At 53.2% G+C, this 17,215-nt stretch overlaps 1 protein-coding gene across 2 annotated transcripts; it reads left to right on the top strand.

The window, feature by feature from the left end:
- Positions 1-2,517: 2,517 nt before the first annotated feature.
- On the top strand, positions 2,518-16,409 carry ROBO4 (roundabout guidance receptor 4). Of its 2 annotated transcripts, none has more exons than XM_033097643.1 (18): positions 2,518-2,732; positions 3,756-4,085; positions 4,392-4,549; positions 4,745-4,865; positions 5,154-5,281; positions 5,388-5,616; positions 5,861-5,973; positions 6,387-6,555; positions 6,716-6,901; positions 7,029-7,071; positions 9,200-9,336; positions 9,455-9,718; positions 13,091-13,198; positions 13,394-13,529; positions 13,677-13,922; positions 14,056-14,414; positions 15,397-15,603; positions 15,723-16,408. In XM_033097643.1, the coding sequence occupies exons 2-18, from the start codon at positions 3,761-3,763 to the stop codon at positions 15,743-15,745; spliced, it is 2,952 nt and encodes a 983-aa protein (XP_032953534.1). In that variant the 5' UTR covers positions 2,518-2,732; positions 3,756-3,760; the 3' UTR covers positions 15,746-16,408. The 2 variants fall into 2 exon arrangements, with proteins under 2 accessions (XP_032953534.1, XP_032953533.1); XM_033097642.1 differs by lacking the exon at positions 2,518-2,732 and adding an exon at positions 2,798-3,439 and having other exon boundaries at positions 15,723-16,409.
- Positions 16,410-17,215: the final 806 nt, after the last annotated feature.

Below are 17,215 nucleotides of genomic sequence, written 5' to 3'. Positions count from 1 at the left end.
TTTGAACTCTCCAGTTGGGCCACGTTCGCTGTAGGTGTGAACCATAGTCATTGGTATTGAGAAAGTCAAGAAACTGGAGTTGAGAGAGTCAGACGTGATTTCCCCGTGGACCTTGAAGCGGCCCACAGTGCTGAGGGAGCCGGGAGGAGTGCCGGGGAAGTGGCAAAAGGGACATTTCTCCTTTCAGCAGAGGGGACGTCATCACTGTCTCCTCTCTTGACTCAATTTCCTTCCAGCTACTGGCATCTTCGAACAAAGATGACAATTTGGAGATTGGGACCGAGCAAACCAGCAAAAAAGAAACACGTAAGCAAAAAAGACAGAGTCTCAAAGCCAAAAAAAGCACGTAGAGGTGGTTGGAGCTGGCAGTGGCTGTGCTGGTGGGGTAGGAGGTGTGCCATTCCCAGAACACTCAAGGGATAATTAATACATAGTCCATGTCCACTTCCATGTCCACTACCCATACACCTCATAGAGACATTTCACAGACAAGGAAAGCGGGGTTCAGAGAGGTTATGTGACTTATTCGAGAGCTCTCTGCCAGTAAGAGGTGGAACCAGGATCTCAACCTAGGGTAACTGACTTTAATCCCACCTGAATGCATACCTTTTATCCCACCATGTTGGCCAGCAGGAGTCCCTGACTGCACCTTCAGAGAACATGGAATAAGAAGCCAAAGAAGCCAGAAGCCAGAAGCCAGAAGTGAAAAAATATCCTCTGGAAGGTTCTTTAGAAGGGCACTCAGTTTCCCTGCCTTCTCTCTTCCCTCTTACAAGCAACTATGATTAATCACAAAACACAAAATTCTAAAACCAGGGGTGAAGTAAGATATTTCTAAACTGGTCACTGGGTCTGCATATCACCAGGGCCCAGAGCAAAGCTTCCTTAAAATTGAAGGTGGCTCCCATTGCCTACCACCCCTTCCATTGCCTGTGACTCACGCCGTCAGCTCTTCCTTAGTGTGTGGAAATGAGACAGTCAGGATGCTGAAGGGTCAGATTGCTGGAAATGAGCACTTTGGTCTCTGGGGGCCATCCAGACTCACCTCACTGGCGGGAAGTCCCCTTAGCCATCACTCTGTGAATCCCTGAGTGCCCTGGATGCTTGAACCAAGTAAGGGGAAGGAGCTCTATTGTCCTACAGGAATAGCTCCGAGTAATTGGCCCTGCCTATCCCCACCAGTTCTTAGCACTTGGCTCTCCAGAGTCTGGGAATGAAGAGAGGATGGAATGGAACGGAATGGAATGGAATGGAATGGAATGACGGCGATCTCCAAGGATGAGGAGCATGATTGTGGGTCAGGTGCCATTCTTTGGGCTACCATAGCCTCTGGGATTCTGTTTCTGCCGTACACCCCTGGCACCTCTCCTCAGTGTGTCACCTGTCCATTCTCACTCAGCTGAGGACAGGGCTAGTCATGAATATGAATTCCTTTGGGACTTGCCATCTTTGCCCTGAGAGAAATTTACACCTTCTCTCTGGATTATACAGCTTTGAGTAAAATCAAGTTGGCATTAAATCATTAGCAGAGAACTTGGTTCAGCTCCCTAAGTCCAACTTATAAGCAGAAGAGACTAACAAAGAAGTGCTGACAACAAAGTTCTTGGCGAGCGGGCGTCAGGAGGCCAGACAGGCTTCAGGGCTCTCTACCTGGCGTGTCTCGGGTTGGCTATGTGTGCAGTAAATCCATTTGTCTCGCCACAGCCTTTCTTGTCTCATCCTTGGCTGACTGCAGTGTCCAGATGAATACCGCCTTCATCCCTCTGGTCCCACAGACCCTTGACCCCATAAACTCCACTCTGCCTGGCACACATGCCGTGGGCTTTGTCACGTCCCTTAGCTCCTCCACTTCTGAAATACCAAGCTGTTCTCTGACCCAATTCCTATCCTTCCAGCTCGGTCACTGTGTTACTTTCACTGTCTACCCTCCATTCTTTCGAAGTGCCCAGCGTTGGAGAGACCATGGTGTTCTCTTGGGCTGGTTGTCTTCCTCAGCCGTGGTCTGCGTTTGAGAGGAAAGAGAAGGAGCTGTGAAGCAGGTCTTCCCTGCGCTTGGTAGGCTGCTAGAGCTGTGGCTGTGGCTGGCACTGAGGCCAGGCTGGGACAGGGGAGGAAGGGAGGGGGAGTCAGCTGGGTTGGGGGCCCCACAGAGGAGCTGGCCAGGAACAATTGGGAACAAAGGCTGGACACTCTTCCGCTGAGGCCTCAGAGCCAGGCCTCGGCCTTCCGGGAACAGCTCCAGGAAATGGCTGAGATTCCAAATTTGGAAGGAAGAGACCTGTAAACAGGAGCTGAGCTCTGAGAGGGAAGAGCAGCCTCTCTTTAGGGAGGGGGTGGGGAGCAGCGGAGGGCAGGCTCAGAAGCTACAGGCCTGTCTGCTGCAGACACAGGGTTTCAGGGCTGGGAAGACTCTTAGAGATCATTGACGCGAACCACCTTTCCAGGGCCTGAAAAGTATATCAGCCAAGGATGCTTGAGTAGTTTCAGTGATGGGAGATGCATAAAAATAACAATATCGGCTAGACTTACTGATCAATTTTACAATGCATTAGGTTACTGTACTAAGTGATTGTATGCTTTATCTCATCTCCTCCTTACTCCAGCCCTCAGGATAGGTACAATTATTATTATTCCACTACAGATAAGCAGAGTAGCTTGCAGGGGTTAAGGAACTTGCTGTCCAAGGCCTCCCAGCTTATTTCATCTGTTTCTGAGCTGAACAGGAACACACGGTGGGCATCTCCAGCTTGTCCCAGAGCTCCTGACTCCTTCCCATCTTCTGTCCCACACCCCTCAGCCCCATCTATCCTTAGGGTATAGGATGAGGAATGACGAGACACTCCCACTCCCTTCCACTTAGCTTCCTTAGCCCACTTTCCTCTGTCCTCAACTCCTGCATGCAGTGTCCTGAGATCCCGCCTCTGGGTTTCTATTCCGCTCTAGCAGAGGGTCGCTTGGAAGCAAAGGGATAAGGATGAGGGTTCAAGGTTTAAACAGAGGCTTAGGGTTAAAATATCGAGGTTGTGGTTGGAGTTCTGGTTAGTGTAAGGATTCCCTTTAAGAAACCCCAGGCTAGGATTTCCAGGTAAACCTTGAAAATCACAAGGTAAACCCTAGGGCTGGGGTTGGAGTCAGGGGTTATGGCTGGAGGGTCAAGGTCAGAGAATTTCACTCCTCTGGGCTCCTCCCAGTTCTTCAAGGCACTGAGGGCCAGGCAGGAAGCATCGGTTTCCTCAAAGCTGCTTCCCTCTGGGGCAGTCTCAGCCACAAACAACCACCACCAGCCGGCCCCACCCCTCCTTCCCTCGCTATGAGCTCAGAGCTGCAGGACAAAGTGCTAGGGACCAGGACCGAGGCCTGAGAGCAGCCATGGGTTCTGGAGGAATCTGCCTCCTGGGGGCCCGATGGCCCCTGCCTCTCCTCTTTCTGCTTGGCACAGGTGAGTGTGGCCACCCCCCTCTCCTAGTGCATGCTCCCTTGATCCAAAGCCTGGCCAGGGGAAAAGAGGCCCTCCTGCTCCTTTCCCTCCTTTTTGCAGTAGGAGCACCAGACATGGTGATGGTGATGGTGATGGTGATGGTGATTATGTGTGTGTAAGACAGACAGATTGAGAGCTCTGCAGGCCCTCTTCTCCCCTTTCAGCTAGTTTGTTATTTGGCAGTTGATCTTCAGATGAGAGAAGGCAGACAGGTGTGCAGGGTTTTGGGGGGGACTATTGGTAGTCAGACCAGGCTCCGCCTCCCTTTCCCTTCCAGGAGGCATGGCTCAGGACTCCCCACCCCAGATCCTAGTCCACCCCCAGGACCAGCTGCTCCAGGGCCCTGGCCCCGCCAAGATGAGCTGCCGAGCCTCAGGCCAGCCGCCTCCCACCATCCGCTGGCTGCTAAATGGACAGCCCCTGAGCATGGTGCCCCCAGATGTGCACCACCTCCTACCTGATGGAACCCTGCTGCTGCTGCGGCCCCCAGCCCAAGGACGTGCCCACAATGACCAGGCCCCATCCACAGACCTGGGTGTCTATACATGTGAGGCCAGCAACCAGCTGGGCACAGCTGTCAGCCGAGGGGCTCGCCTGTCTGTGGCTGGTGAGGCCTGGGAGGGGAGGTCTGGTGGGGGTACACATTGGGTGAGATGCCTGAGGTGAGGGAGGTTTGAGGGGATATCTGTGAGGGGACGCTTGGGTGGGGAGATAGAACGGGAAAATAGGGTTAGGAGTGAACCTAGATGGGAGACCTAGGAGGTGGGGCCCTAAAGATTTCATTGACGCCAGTCAGTGACCACAAAGCAGGTAGAGAAGAATGGGGCAGGTGTGGCAGGAGACACCCAGGGGGCACATCTGGAGGGGGGAGGACTAGACACTGCTCCCTGCACACCCTGCCTGCTCCCTACAGTTCTTCAGGAGGATTTTCAGATCCAGCCTCAGGACACAGTGGCCACGGTGGGTGAGCAGGTGACCCTGGAGTGTGCGCCGCCCTGGGGCCACCCAGAGCCCACAGTCTCATGGTGGAAGGATGGGAAATCCCTGGCCTTCCAGCCCGGGCGGCACATGGTGAGTGTAGCTCTCTTCCCCACACTCCATCCTGTCCTGGGCATGACTGGGCACACCCTGAGAGACTAACCCGCCCTACAGCCCCATGTCCCCTGCAGAATTTAAAGAAGGGACAGCAATCAGGCCTGAAGCTTCCATCCCCACTTAGAGCCTCTCCCCACATGGGAGACTTCACAGTGCATCTGGCCTTGACAGGTATCCAGGGGCTCCTTGCTGATGGTAAGAGCGGAAAAGAGCGACGCAGGGACCTATATGTGTGTGGCCACCAACAGCGCAGGACAACGGGAGAGCCGGGCAGCCAGGGTGTCTGTCCAGGGTAAGGAGAGGGTAGTCAGCTAAAGTCAGGGCCCCTGTGCGGGCCTCCCATTAGGGTGGTGTGGTCTGGTTTTGGCTGGAGTTAGGGTATGTGGGGCTCAACCTGGGGTCAGGGTCAGAGTGATGGGGACCCCATTTAAGGGGCAGTTCCCCATCCTAGAGTGAAAATAGAAGAGCTCTAGACCTGAGAAATCTGGGAGTTTCGGTTTCTCAGCAGCTAAGGGATGTTCCGCTCCTCAAGTCCTTCACTCTGGCCTGTAGGCCCCATCCCAGACCTATGCTCCCACAGAGCCCCAGGACTACAAGAAGCCTCTGGAGCTGCTGGCTGTGCGTATTCAGCTGGAAAACGTGACCCTGCTGAACCCAGACCCAGCAAAGGGCACCAAGCTTGGGCCTGCTGTGTGGCTCAGCTGGAAGGTGAAGCCCAGTACCCAGGGGTGGGAGCCACCCCAGGGGCACTGCTCACGAAAGGGCTCGTCATGAGCTTCCTGACCCTTCGGCCTTTCTCTTGTCTCTTTCCCAGGTGAGTGGCCCTGCTGCACCTGCCCAGTCCTACACAGTGCTGTTCAGGGCCCAGACAGCCCCAGGAGGCCAGGGAGCTCCATGGGCAGAGGCCCTGCTGGCTGGCAGGCAGAATGCAGAGCTTGGGGGCCTCCACTGGGGACAAGACTACGAGTTCAAAGTGAGACCATCCACTGGACGGGCTCGAGGCCCTGACAGCAACGTGCTGCTCCTGAGGTTGCCTGAACAAGGTCAGGGACAGATATCCTCAGAACCCAACCACAGACCCTCTGGTCCCTTCTTGTCTGGAGGTCCCTGGACTGTCCCACTCCATTCTGGGGGGATCGTGGAGCCTACTCCTGGACTCCTGCCCTGCTCAGGCAAGCAGAGGTCCTATTCTCAGCAATGTGGCCTCCGACCCTGTGTCCTGATCCCAGTTCTTTCCCTAAAGTCCCCTCCCTCAGCGTTCCTTAAAGCCTCTCTCCCTCCCCCCAGTGCCCAGTGCCCCTCCCCAGGAGGTGACCCTGAAACCTGGCAATGGCAGTGTCCTTGTGAACTGGGTCCCACCACCTGCTGAAAACCAGAATGGCATCATCCGTGGCTACCAGGTACCGCCCGAAAGCTGACATACCCCTTCCTAGTGGAACCAGGACCTCCCTCTTCCCCGGCATCCTGCCTGTCCCGGCATCCTGAAATGTACCTGTGCAGAGAAGCAAGGGACACTTACTGTTGTTGAGTGAGGGTCTGCCAGACCCTGGCGAGCACTTACCTACACGATGTCATGTCATCTCACCGCCCACCCTGGGTTCTTATCTCCAATTTACAGACATGGAGAGTGAGGCGAAGGTCACAGATGTAGGACACAAGACAGGAATAAGAATTGTGGGTGCAGGTGCAGAGGGAGTGTCCCCAGGCAAATGGCAGGGCAAGATGACCACAGGCCCAGAGTCTAATCTGTAAATGAAGGGCTCAGCTGCTGGGACGGTTCCTGGGGGCGCTGCTCACCCCTGCTTGTCCTCAGGTGTGGAGCCTGGGAAACACCTCATTGCCACTAACCAACTGGACTGTGCTGGGGGAGCAGACACAGCTGGAGATTGCCACCCAAACGCCAGGTTCCTACTGTGTACAAGTGGCTGCAGTCACTGGCGCTGGGGCTGGGGAGCCCAGTAGCCCCGTCTGCCTCATTTTAGGTGAGGGCAGTACCCACGGGTCCCACCCATAACCCTCAGCCCCAATTCCCACCTTCCTCTCTCCCTGCTCCCGCCTCACACTTTCAGCTTCTCCCCCTTCTCTGTCCAACCCTCATTTGCCTCACCTGCCCCCAACCCCTGAGCTCCAAATCCCATACAGAGCAGGCCATGGAGCGAGCCGCCCGTGAACCCAATGACCAGGGCCCATGGACCCTGGAGCAGCTAAGATCCATCCTGAGGCGTCCAGAGGTCATTGCCAGCGGGGGTATTGTGCTCTGGCTACTGCTGCTGGGCACAGCCGTGTGTGTCCACCGCCGGCGCCGAACCGGGATGCACCTGGGCCCAGGTGAGAGAATGAGGTGGACTCCAGGTGGTCAAGCCTCCCTGGGTCCAGTCAGAATGCTACAGGGAGGTTAGATCTCTAATCCAGTGCTGGTGACTCTAGATTTAGCCTTTTTCCTGCCCTCCCTCAGGTCTATACAGATATACCAGTGAGGACGCCATCCTAAAACACAGGTGAGAGATGGAAGGGGAGGGGCCTCAGGGGAGGGAGGGGAAGGGTCCTTGAGGGAGATCCATTCATTTCTTTAGAACAGGCTCCATCTGCCAGGAAGTCAGTCTAGATGGAGGCATATGAATGCAATCCTGAGTTAGAAGTGCAGAAACATGTACCAGATAACATGGACGGGATTGGGGTGGGGAAATGTGCGAGGAAGTTTTCACATTTACCTTGACAGTAAGAAGGGGAAGGGCAAAGGGAGCAGCAGGGCCAAGGGACAGTGGAGCTGGGACAGAATTAGATGGAGTTACCCCTACTCCAGGCAGTTTGGGATCCTAGTACCTGAATCTCTCCTCAACTCCAAGTGAGAATTAATTTCTCTTTCAATAATGTTACTATCACACCCCTTTACAGGTGAGTAAAGCAAGAATCCTAAGCAGGTGACTTTGCCCAAGGCAACACAGCTGGCCTTCTGAACTCCTAATCCAGGGCTCTTGTCGCTGACCTCTCACTAATACCAACTACATTTTCCTGCTGACTCATCCTGCATTGGTGGGGAATAACTAGCATGGGAAGACCAGCCTAATTTCTCATTTTCTCTGTACACTCAGTGTTCACCTAGCAGCGCCTTTGCATTCGGTAAATCACTCACCTATTGCACCATCTTTCCTTCACAATAATCCACCTACAGTTCCAGCAGAGGGCGCTCTGCCCCCACACCATAGATTTGTACTCCTTAGTACGGGTAACAGGGCGGTTGGTTGCAGGTACCTCTGCTCCAAGTGTTTGGCTGCCACAGCAAGTCTGCAGTGATGAGATAAGATACTAAGCAAGAAAACATCCTTTTTTCTCCTACTGGCTAAGCTTTACACTAAATAACCATTTCATCTCTGCCCACTTTTCCCTGCTCTGTATTTTATTAGATGTCCTCTGGGAGGCTTCACATCCCAGGTCTGCATCTTTCAACAGAAGTTTTTTGAGCACTTACTATGTGCCAGACACATCCAGCTAGACCATTTTGCTGTCAGTTTCTCAGCCCAAAGCAAGGTTCCAAGCTGGTGCCATGTTCCTGCGTCGTTCTGTGCTCACTGGACTTTCCCTTTACTTATCTCCTGGGCTTTGTCTTCTCTGCCCTGAACTTTCTCTGCCCTGCCGGGACTTTATCCCTGCCCTTGAGGGAGATCCATTCATTCCTTTAGAACAGCCTCCGTTTGCCAGGAGGTCAGTCTAGATGGAGGCAGCCATGCTAGCTTATGAATGCAATCCTGAGTTAGAAGTGCAGAAACATGTACCGGATAACATGGACGGGATTAGGGTGGGGAAATATGAGAGGAAGATTTCACATTTACCTTGACAGTAAGAGAAGAAGGGCAAAGGGTGCAGCAAGAAATAGCCTGCTATGTTCACAGGGCAAGACAAGCCGTTTGGTCTGGCCAGGGCACAGGGTGTGAGATGGGTCAGAGCAAAGGAAAAGGTTAGGGACCAGACCAGCCAGGACCTGTTAGCCATGCTAGGCAGCTGGGCTCTCTCTTGGTAAATGGGGAGCCGTTGAAGGTTTTAAGCAGAGAAGTGCTTTGGTCTGATCCCTATTACCAAAATATCACTCAGGCAGCCAGCATGGCCCCCAGTTCAAAGGGAACCAGACTAGAAGTAGAGAGGCAAGCCCGACGCAGCAAGCTCCTGCTCTGCCTCTTGCACGATCTCACGGTTCCTCGTTTCAGCTCACAGCATCGCCCTTATACCGAGGGCCTGTTGTTGCCACTTTGCAGATGAAGAAACCGGGGCTTAGAGAGGCTGACAGACTCATTCCTAGGGTTGCACAGCTGAGCTGTGGCAGATGGAGATTTTCAAACTGGGTCTATCTGGCTCCAGATCTGTGTTCTTTTCATCTTAGCACACAGCTATCTCTCTTTAATACCGCCTAGCTCTGGGCAACTTGGACTTCCCCTGATCCCAGGATAAGAAAGGGCACTGAGTTTGAGGCACCAGGTCAGAGATTTTAAGGAGTCTGAAGGGCTGAAAAGCAGGCAGAATAAAACTGGTCACTGTCTTCTCTCCCCCTTCAGCTACCCTCTGAGCTGGAGGTCTTGGCCAATTAAGTTCTCGCTTCACCATGTCTCACTTCACCATGTCCCATTGGCCCAGGATGGATCACAGTGACTCCCCCTGGCTGGCAGACACTTGGCGGTCCACCTCTGGCTCTCGGGACCTGAGCAGCAGCAGCAGCCTTAGCAGCCGGCTGGGAATGGACCCCCGGGACCCACTAGACTGTCGTCGCTCCTGTGAGCATGCTCCGTGGGGGCCAGGACCTAGCCATGGATCAGGGATCCTAGGACTGGAGCAGGGGGGCGTAGAGCAGGATGTGGTCACCATAATTCCTCCTGTCGTTTTTTGTCGCAGTAATCTCCTGGGATCCCCGCAGCCCCGGCGTGCCCCTGCTTCCTGACACCAGCACTTTCTATGGCTCCCTGATCGCTGAGCTGCCTTCCAGCCCTCCAGCCCGGCCAAGCCCGCAGACCCCAGGTGTCAGGCGTCTCCCACCCCAGCTGGCCCGGCTCTCCAGCCCCTGGCCCAGTGCAGACAGCCTCTGCAGCCGCAGGGGTCTCTCTTCCCCTCGCTTGTCTGTGGCCCCCGCAGAGGCTTGGAAGGTCAAGAAGAAGCAGGGTAAGGACAGGGAGGGCAGACCCAGCCTGGAGCAGGTAGGAGGGGCCAGGAGTGGGAATGTGGTGGGAACGTGGTCTGGAGCCGTGAAGCCAGGTATAGGTGACACCCCACCCACAGCGTCAATTCTCCTGTCCTTGTGGGCACCCATCACCACAGCACTCAGCTAGGAGTATGCTGGCCTCAGTTGCTCTTTACATTGTGCTGTGTCTCGGTTTGGCCACACCGATAGTGAGCTCTGTTTCTGCAGACAGCTCAACTCTACAAACATTTAATAAGCACCGTCGTATGCCAGACGTGGTGATTCAAGAGATACCAGATACAGCCCTTGTCCTCTAAGAGCTCAAAGTCTCATGAAAGTGCCTGACTGGCACCCAAGTCATTCTAGAACCTGACAGAATGTGACCAGTGCTGGTGTGAAGCCTCCAGCTCCCAGGAACTCCCGTCTTTGTGCTCTACATACGGGTCTTCCCAGGCACGACTCCCAGCTCGCTTCCCAGAGAAGGAGTGTGTACCTTCTGCCCAGATTTCTCTCCTGACTTCTAGCAACCTGCTTTGACTTTCCAGAGCGAAATAATTATACTCTCTGTTTCTTTAGCAACCACTCTATGTTAGGTGCTTTACTTATATTTGTTATTTGATTTAGTCCTCACAACATGTTAATGAGGTGTTAGTTCTCTAATTTTACAGATAGGGAAAGAGGATCAGAGCTGGTAACTTGTTCAACACCCCTCATCAGTAAGCTGCAGAACTCAGATCTGAAGCCAGAGTAGTCCGCTCCCAAAGGCTTCTCTGACTCTGGGAACGCCCTTGGGAAAGCCTATCCTCCCGCTGATTCTTTGCTCCCATCTCTGAATACTGGTCTGCACTCTGTGCTGACTTCATGAGCCTTCTCTACTGATTAGTAAGATTTACAAATGTTTGATAGCCGAGTTTTTAAAAGTTTATAATCTAACTTTTATTACAACAAAGATGGATTCAGAATAATTCGAAGATTGTCCAATATGCAGAATTTTATGCCTCTAAGTATTAGCAAAGCTGGCATTCTTTCCAGCTTCGCCTCAGAGGTATTGCATTAGACATCCTCCGTGGTGATAAAATACCAGCTAAACAGAGATTGCATAAGTCTCATTTAAAAACCAGCTTTCCTATGGAGAACTACCTGGTCTTGAATATAACGTATGGCCCATCTTAGACCATTAATACTACTGGACAGGGTGAGTAGTTTTCTGCAGTCGGTTCTTAACAAAGGTTCCAGTCCTCAGATGAGGCTTCCTAACCTCCCTCAGGGGGTCAGGTCCTCATTCACCCGTGTTTCTCCTCACCCCAGTCTCACCCTACCACTGCCTCCCGATGGGTCAACCACAGTGACGTCTGTGGGCTGGTGGACACTCGGCCCACCTCTGGCTCCTGGGACCTCAGCAGCTATAGCAAGGTCATGCTCTGAGCTTGCCAGAGCCATGGCATTGGCTCTCCTGCTGTCACCTAGCCCAAGCGAGATGTTTCTTCATCTTTTAAAACTGGCAGGCTCTCTCAGTGCCCCTGCTCCCCTTGACCAGCTTATTCCTTTTGCTTATTACATGACCTTAGTCGGGGTTTTTCTCCGTGACCAATATTCTCATAACTGCATTCTCCCATGTATCACCTATTATATCAGGCTCTTAGTTTTGCTTACTTCGCCAGACACTTACACGGAATATCCTCATTAATTCATTCTTTCAAACAAATATTTATTGAGATTCAGGTATGGCCGATGAGATTTGGCCTAACCTTACTAACATTTTTATTGTATAGTTTATTCAGATAGTGTTGAAACTAAAATCCAAGTCATTCCAAGCAAGGTGGGAAGAGGATTTTTGATACCAGAACCCTTTACAGGAAATGAAAAGGGTTGAGAAAGATAGAGCCTTTTCCCTTCTTTTTCCACACAACCCAACCAACCAACATCTGTCTCCATTTCTGAGCTTAGTTAAGAAGCCAGGCACTAAACAAGACAAAGCTGATGATAGCAGAGTTGGAGCACCTGAAGTTGGCCTCTAGGACTCCCTAGGTAATCCAACAACTAAAGGAAAAACACAAAAACCAGACAGCCAAAGTACAAAACCAAACTTTGATGGAAGAAATGTAGCCACTGTGTGGGTTTTCAGCCCAGTGACTGAGATGTTCTGGCCACTGTCCATGGAGTCCCAGGGCCCAGATGCAGTCTTGGTCTTGTCCCTGCTCTGACCTGCCCACAGTGGCCCCTACGTTTTTGAGATAAGACTGACTAGACAGCTCTTTAGACAGTCTGAAGCTCTGCCTCGAGGGTCCTGCCTGGTCTTTGGTCTGGGCTTCTGATCATGTTCTACTAATCTGAAGGCTGTTTCCTTCCTCCTTTGTTTGATGTTCTCCTGGTTCCTGGTCTTGGGAAAGTCTAGTATTTTCTATTTCTGTTACCCAGTTCCTCTCTGGTTTAAACTTAGATCCATTTGGGTTTTGGCCTGACCAGGAAGCATGCTCACGGGTCATTGGACACAGCTGGGTCTGTTATCTCAGTGTCTTTATTGTGAGAGTTCATTCAGCGCTGTCTCTTAAGTGGCCCTGTAGGCCAGGTGATAGCTGCCATCTTGTATGTGATTCTTTTCACCCCGTGTTTTCACCTACATCTCTGAGAGCATCCGTCATTCCCTCATTTAGCCAACAAATATTGACTATCTATCTATGGGCAGGCCATTGTCTCCTTGGATGAGACCAACACATCTTCCTACTCTAAAGTTCCTCTTCCTGTCACACCTGGCCTTGTCTGGGGTTACTTGTTTGTCCCTTACCTATTCAGCTCTATTTGGCAGCCCAACCCATCTCCCAAGGTGAGAGACACTCAGGTTTCTCAGGACAGGGCTAGCTTGAACCGTGTGAGATATTTGCAATGTGAGAGATGAAAATTAATAGATTCTCTCCAAGAAAAGGAATATATGTCTTCACAGAGCCAAAATTCATGAGAAGAGTAGCGATGTGGGGGTATAGCGATCAGGAAGAGTGGAACATAAAGGAAAAGAAAAGAAAGCTATTAGGTGCCAGGAACTTTCCAGTCTGTTTTGATTTGATTGGCAAAACCATCATTTGAAGTGGGTGTTTACAAATGAAATGGAGGCTCAGAAAGGTCACATAGCTACTACATGGCTGAGCCAGGCTATGAATGCCCGTCTTTTGACTCCAAGCTGCCTGGATGGAGGGGGGAGGTGGGGAGGATGGAGAGAGGTTCTTTTCTCTGTTCTCTGGGTTCAGGGGCCCTAAAGCGTAACTGAACGACCAGGCTGAAGATGGAGCCTGTGCTGTGATCGGAGCCTGAAAGGCCCCCGCTGGCTTGTCCCCCAACCACTAACTCTTTCTTTGCAGAGCTACACCAGGCCAATAGCTCCCCACTGCTCCGGACCAGCCACCCTGTGGAGCTCTGGGCCTGGGAGTCGGGGAATAAAGGCTCCAAGAACCTTCCCCAAAGCCCAGGTGAGAAGAAGTGAGGTGTGAGGCAGGGTAGAGGGGCCCACCAGCGCCTACCACTGGCTTCTCCTGTCCTTGAGGAGGCTGGGTGGGTGGGGTATGGGGACAGGACACTGAGGGCTACAGTAGGTTGGAATGCAGTTGGGGGTCTGGGGCTGATAGGGGCTCTGCCATTCTCACACTCCAGCTATTGTTCCCCAGGACCTGTGCCCCGAGCTCTGGTTGCCTGGCGGGCCCTGGGACCGCAGCTGCTCAGCTCCTCCAATGAGCTGACTCACCCTCTACCTCCAGCACCCCTCTCTCCTCATGGACCTCCCGGTCAGAATCAACAGACCCAGTAAGAGGGCAAGGGATTCAAGAAGCAGGGTTGGAGGGGTGGAGAGGGTAGGGGTGTTAGTTGAGCTTGGATGGAGCTGGAGAGAAGTGGACAGCGACTCGAAGAATTGAACTAATCGTCCTGCCATCTCTGTCTTACCCTGATCAGGCACTCGGGGGAGCTGCCAGTTCCCTCCTCCCTCCCACTGCCAGCAGCCCCCCTCCCCGTCCTCATCCCCTCCAGTCCCCCCAGCCTCTTCGGCCGCCAGGCCTCCTCCCTCTCTGGTCCCAGCCCAGCCTCCAGTCACCTGTCCAGCTCTTCACTGTCATCTCTGGGGGAGGATCAGGACAGTGTCCTGACTCCTGAAGAGGTGGCCCTGTGCCTGGAGCTCAGTGACGGTGAGGAGACACCCAGGTGAGTAGCCCGAGGGAAAATGGAAGAACTAGAGTGGGCCTGTCAGTACCCCGTTCCGCCCTTTCTCAACTGGAATGTTTCTGCCCTATCTCACGTCAGTTATCCTACTGTCTCCCACTCTCGCTCTTCCCAGGAACAGTGTTTCTCCTATGCCAAGGGCTCCTTCACCCCCCATCACCTATGGGTACATCAGCGTCCCGACAGCCTCAGAGCTAGCAGACATGGGCAGGACTGGAGGAGGGGTGGGCTCCGAGATGAGGGGCTTGTTGTGCCCACCTCGGCCCTGCCTCACCCCCACCCCCAGCGAGGGCTCCTTAGCCAATGGCTGGGGCTCAGCCTCTGAGGACAATGCCCCCAGTGCCAGGGCCAGCCTCGTCAGCTCCTCCGACGGCTCCTTCCTCGCAGATGCCCACTTCGCCCGGGCCCTGGCAATGGCTGTGGACAGCCTTGGCTTTGGTCTGGAGCCCAGGGAGGCAGACGGTGTCTTTACAGGTACGTTAGATTGCCCCCACCCCTTGGAACGGACACAGCTTCTATGAGACGCCTTCTCCCCAACCAAGAGGCAAAATTCCTAATCGTGGGCTTTGTTGGCATTGTCCTTAAAACAGCTGGTTTTTATTAAATGATTATCACATCCCAGGCTCGACGATAAGCACTTTAACATACATTCAATAACAGCGCCTCTCTGAGGAACATTCTCTGTATTTCTTTTTAAATGGGGAAACTATAAGTCAAACACGTTTCTTAACTTGCCCAAGGTCACCTCTGAGAACAAGAACAACTTGTTCAAGTCTGAAGCCTGGAGACAGTCAATTGCATGGTCTATTCCCCTCCTTCCAGGGGGCCCCCTTTACCCCCACGCGTCTCCAGGAAAGGTGGCTCCCCAGCCTCTTCTATTTACTCCAACCCAGATTTCTCCTCACTGTGGCAAGTTCTGTTTTCTCTCTTACCTCTGCTGTGCTTCCAAGCCCTTCCGCTTGCCCTGTCTTGGCTGAGGGAGGAGCAACTGCCTCCCCCTTCACGGGTCTAGCAGAGTTAGCTCCACGTCAGCAGAGACAGTCAGGCTCCCCGGGCTCCTTTGCTGTTCCCTTCCTCATCCACTCTATCAGACCCCCTAAACCCATCTGATGAACCCTAACTCTACCCTTTGCCCCCAAGAAAAATAACCAGGCTTGTGGTGAACGGGAGAGCAAGGAATATCCAGGGCAGAAGTGCCCATAATGGAGGGAAACGGAGGATGCCAGGGAATGGAAGAGTGAGGAAGAGTATGGGCAGAAGCCCAGTTTGAGCTCTCCTCGCTCAAGAAACCAACAGACTGTCCTCATATCTGTGGGGCTGGGGTCGCCAAGATTGACAGGCTAAATTGGTGCTAGGGTTGGGTGTATGCCGTAAGTTGGCCCCAAGCTTTCTGCCCTAAACTCGTTCCCAGGGGTGAAGGCCAACCCTCCACAGATATCTCTACCCTTCCCCACAGATGCCTCATCACCTCCCTCACCCCGGGAGGACCTCTTCCTGCCCCCCACCCTCCCCCTGCCCCTGTGGGAGTGGAGGTCAGACTGGCTAGAGGACTTGGAGAACCACCGCACCCAGCAGCTGGGAAGGGGGCTGCCTCCCTGGCCCCCCGACTCTCAGATCTCTTCCCAGGGAAGTCAGCTCAGCTGTCCTGCATCCAAGGCTGGCAGTAAGTGTCCATCTGCCTGGCTGGTGTGGTTCTGGGGAGGAGCCATGAGGGAGCCTGGGGTCTGGCAGGAAAGATGAGGACCAGGGGGATAACTCCACTCTCCCCCAATTCTCCTACAGACTCCTCTGAGGCATGTCCCTGATCCCCAAGAAAAGACTCAGAATCCCTTCTCCTGTCAGCCACCGGCCCCAACCCTGGACTTGGCCTGTGAGTCTCGCAGTTGGTTCCACCTTGCCAGGCCTCCAGAGTTCTCCCTCTGGGATTGTGAAAACAAATGGAATACAAAATCAGAGCAAAGCAGACCTGGAGCCCCGGGAGCAGAGTCATCTCCACCCGACACCCTTGCTTTTCCCGTGCTCCACCCAATCCCACAACCAGGCTGTTTGGCTTAAGGAGTAGCCCATCTCCTGATCTCCCACCCACGCAGAGCATGGGAAGTGGGGGAGCCAGGGGTTTTTATGGGAGACAACGGCAGCTTGTGGGGGAGGGCCATGGAGGAAGGAGCTCCTCAAGCCTCCCCTCAGCCTCACAGGACTGTTCCAAAGAGACCACTCAACTCCCGCCACAGCATGTACAGGAGATACAGAGCAGTGGCCCGTCAGGCCACGAGGCCCACCCCAGCACCAAGGCAAAGGTTCCAGATGGACCCAGGGAGGGAGCAGAAGGGAGGGAGGCACGGAACATGGGACAAAAACACCCTTCTCACACTGCTGTCACTGTGAGCTTAAGAATTGATACTATAAAATGGCAATGAGTTGAGTTGTCAGATCTTTCCCCAGAGCACCGTGCTGGGGAGGGCACCTGGAGATGTGGGAAGAATTACCTGAGCTAGAAAGGGAGCAAGTATTCATTGACACTCGGGAGTGTCACCATCTCTGTTCTGTAACTGACGAGATAATTATGTGCCGCCATCAAATTTTAAAGCAGAATCTAGGAAAGGAAGGGCTGGGGGATTTTGGGGGTCTGCTGGTCTTAGCAACTTTTCCTGAGAAGACAACTCCTGCTTTCAGTGGTCCCAGCCCCCTGCCCAAAGACCAATCCCAAATGGTTTCTTAAAATAGACAAAGTAACTAATTCCACAAAAGGTAGACCCACCTGCCGTACTTGACTAATGAATACCCTTCAGCTAAAACAGCAGAACAGGGAAACAAATGGTGGAGTTGGACATCCAGGGCCCAAGAGACAGAAAGCTACTGAGAGTAAGTGACGGCATCTTTCTCACTTGGCGGGAAGGGTCAGGGACAGAATCCACAGTTGAGGGGATGTACTAAATACATGAGCAGCACCTCAGCAAGACACTTTCAGGGAGGGCCAATTGGAAAGGGCCCCGAAAAGGGGTGATTGATAATCCTCCAAATGCTAGAAGCTCCACTGGAGGCCACCCTGCTTTGGGAGGCTAAGCAAGGCAGGGACTGGGGGCCCTGTACTGCCTGGGCTACCCTAACCTGGCCAGTCCGGGCTGGAGCGGCGTGACCCGGGAGGGGGAACCAGTACGGTGGATACACATCCTTCTTCCTCTCTAACTGCTTTTCCTTTTCTGGATTTTGTTTTTCTTTCCGCTTCCTGGTAAAATTTCTTTTGAAAACATTCCAACTCTGTTTGCTAGACCAAA

Source organism: Rhinolophus ferrumequinum, chromosome 25 (genome assembly GCF_004115265.2).
Source record: "Rhinolophus ferrumequinum isolate MPI-CBG mRhiFer1 chromosome 25, mRhiFer1_v1.p, whole genome shotgun sequence".
NCBI classification, from domain to species: Eukaryota; Metazoa; Chordata; class Mammalia; order Chiroptera; family Rhinolophidae; genus Rhinolophus; species Rhinolophus ferrumequinum.
The sequence above is the reverse complement of the archived record's forward strand: the minus strand, read 5'-3'. Positions and strand labels throughout refer to the sequence as shown.

Bases quoted from the DNA above. Each gene is read 5' to 3' on its own strand.
- ROBO4 (XM_033097642.1), top strand. From the start codon at position 3,370: ATGGGTTCTGGAGGAATCTGCCTCCTGGGGGCCCGATGGCCCCTGCCT. The intron at 4,866-5,153 runs GTAAGGAGAGGG...ATGCTCCCACAG, and splicing joins AGCCAGGGTGTCTGTCCAGG to AGCCCCAGGACTACAAGAAG. The intron at 9,337-9,454 runs GTGAGCATGCTC...TTTTTGTCGCAG, and splicing joins ACTAGACTGTCGTCGCTCCT to TAATCTCCTGGGATCCCCGC.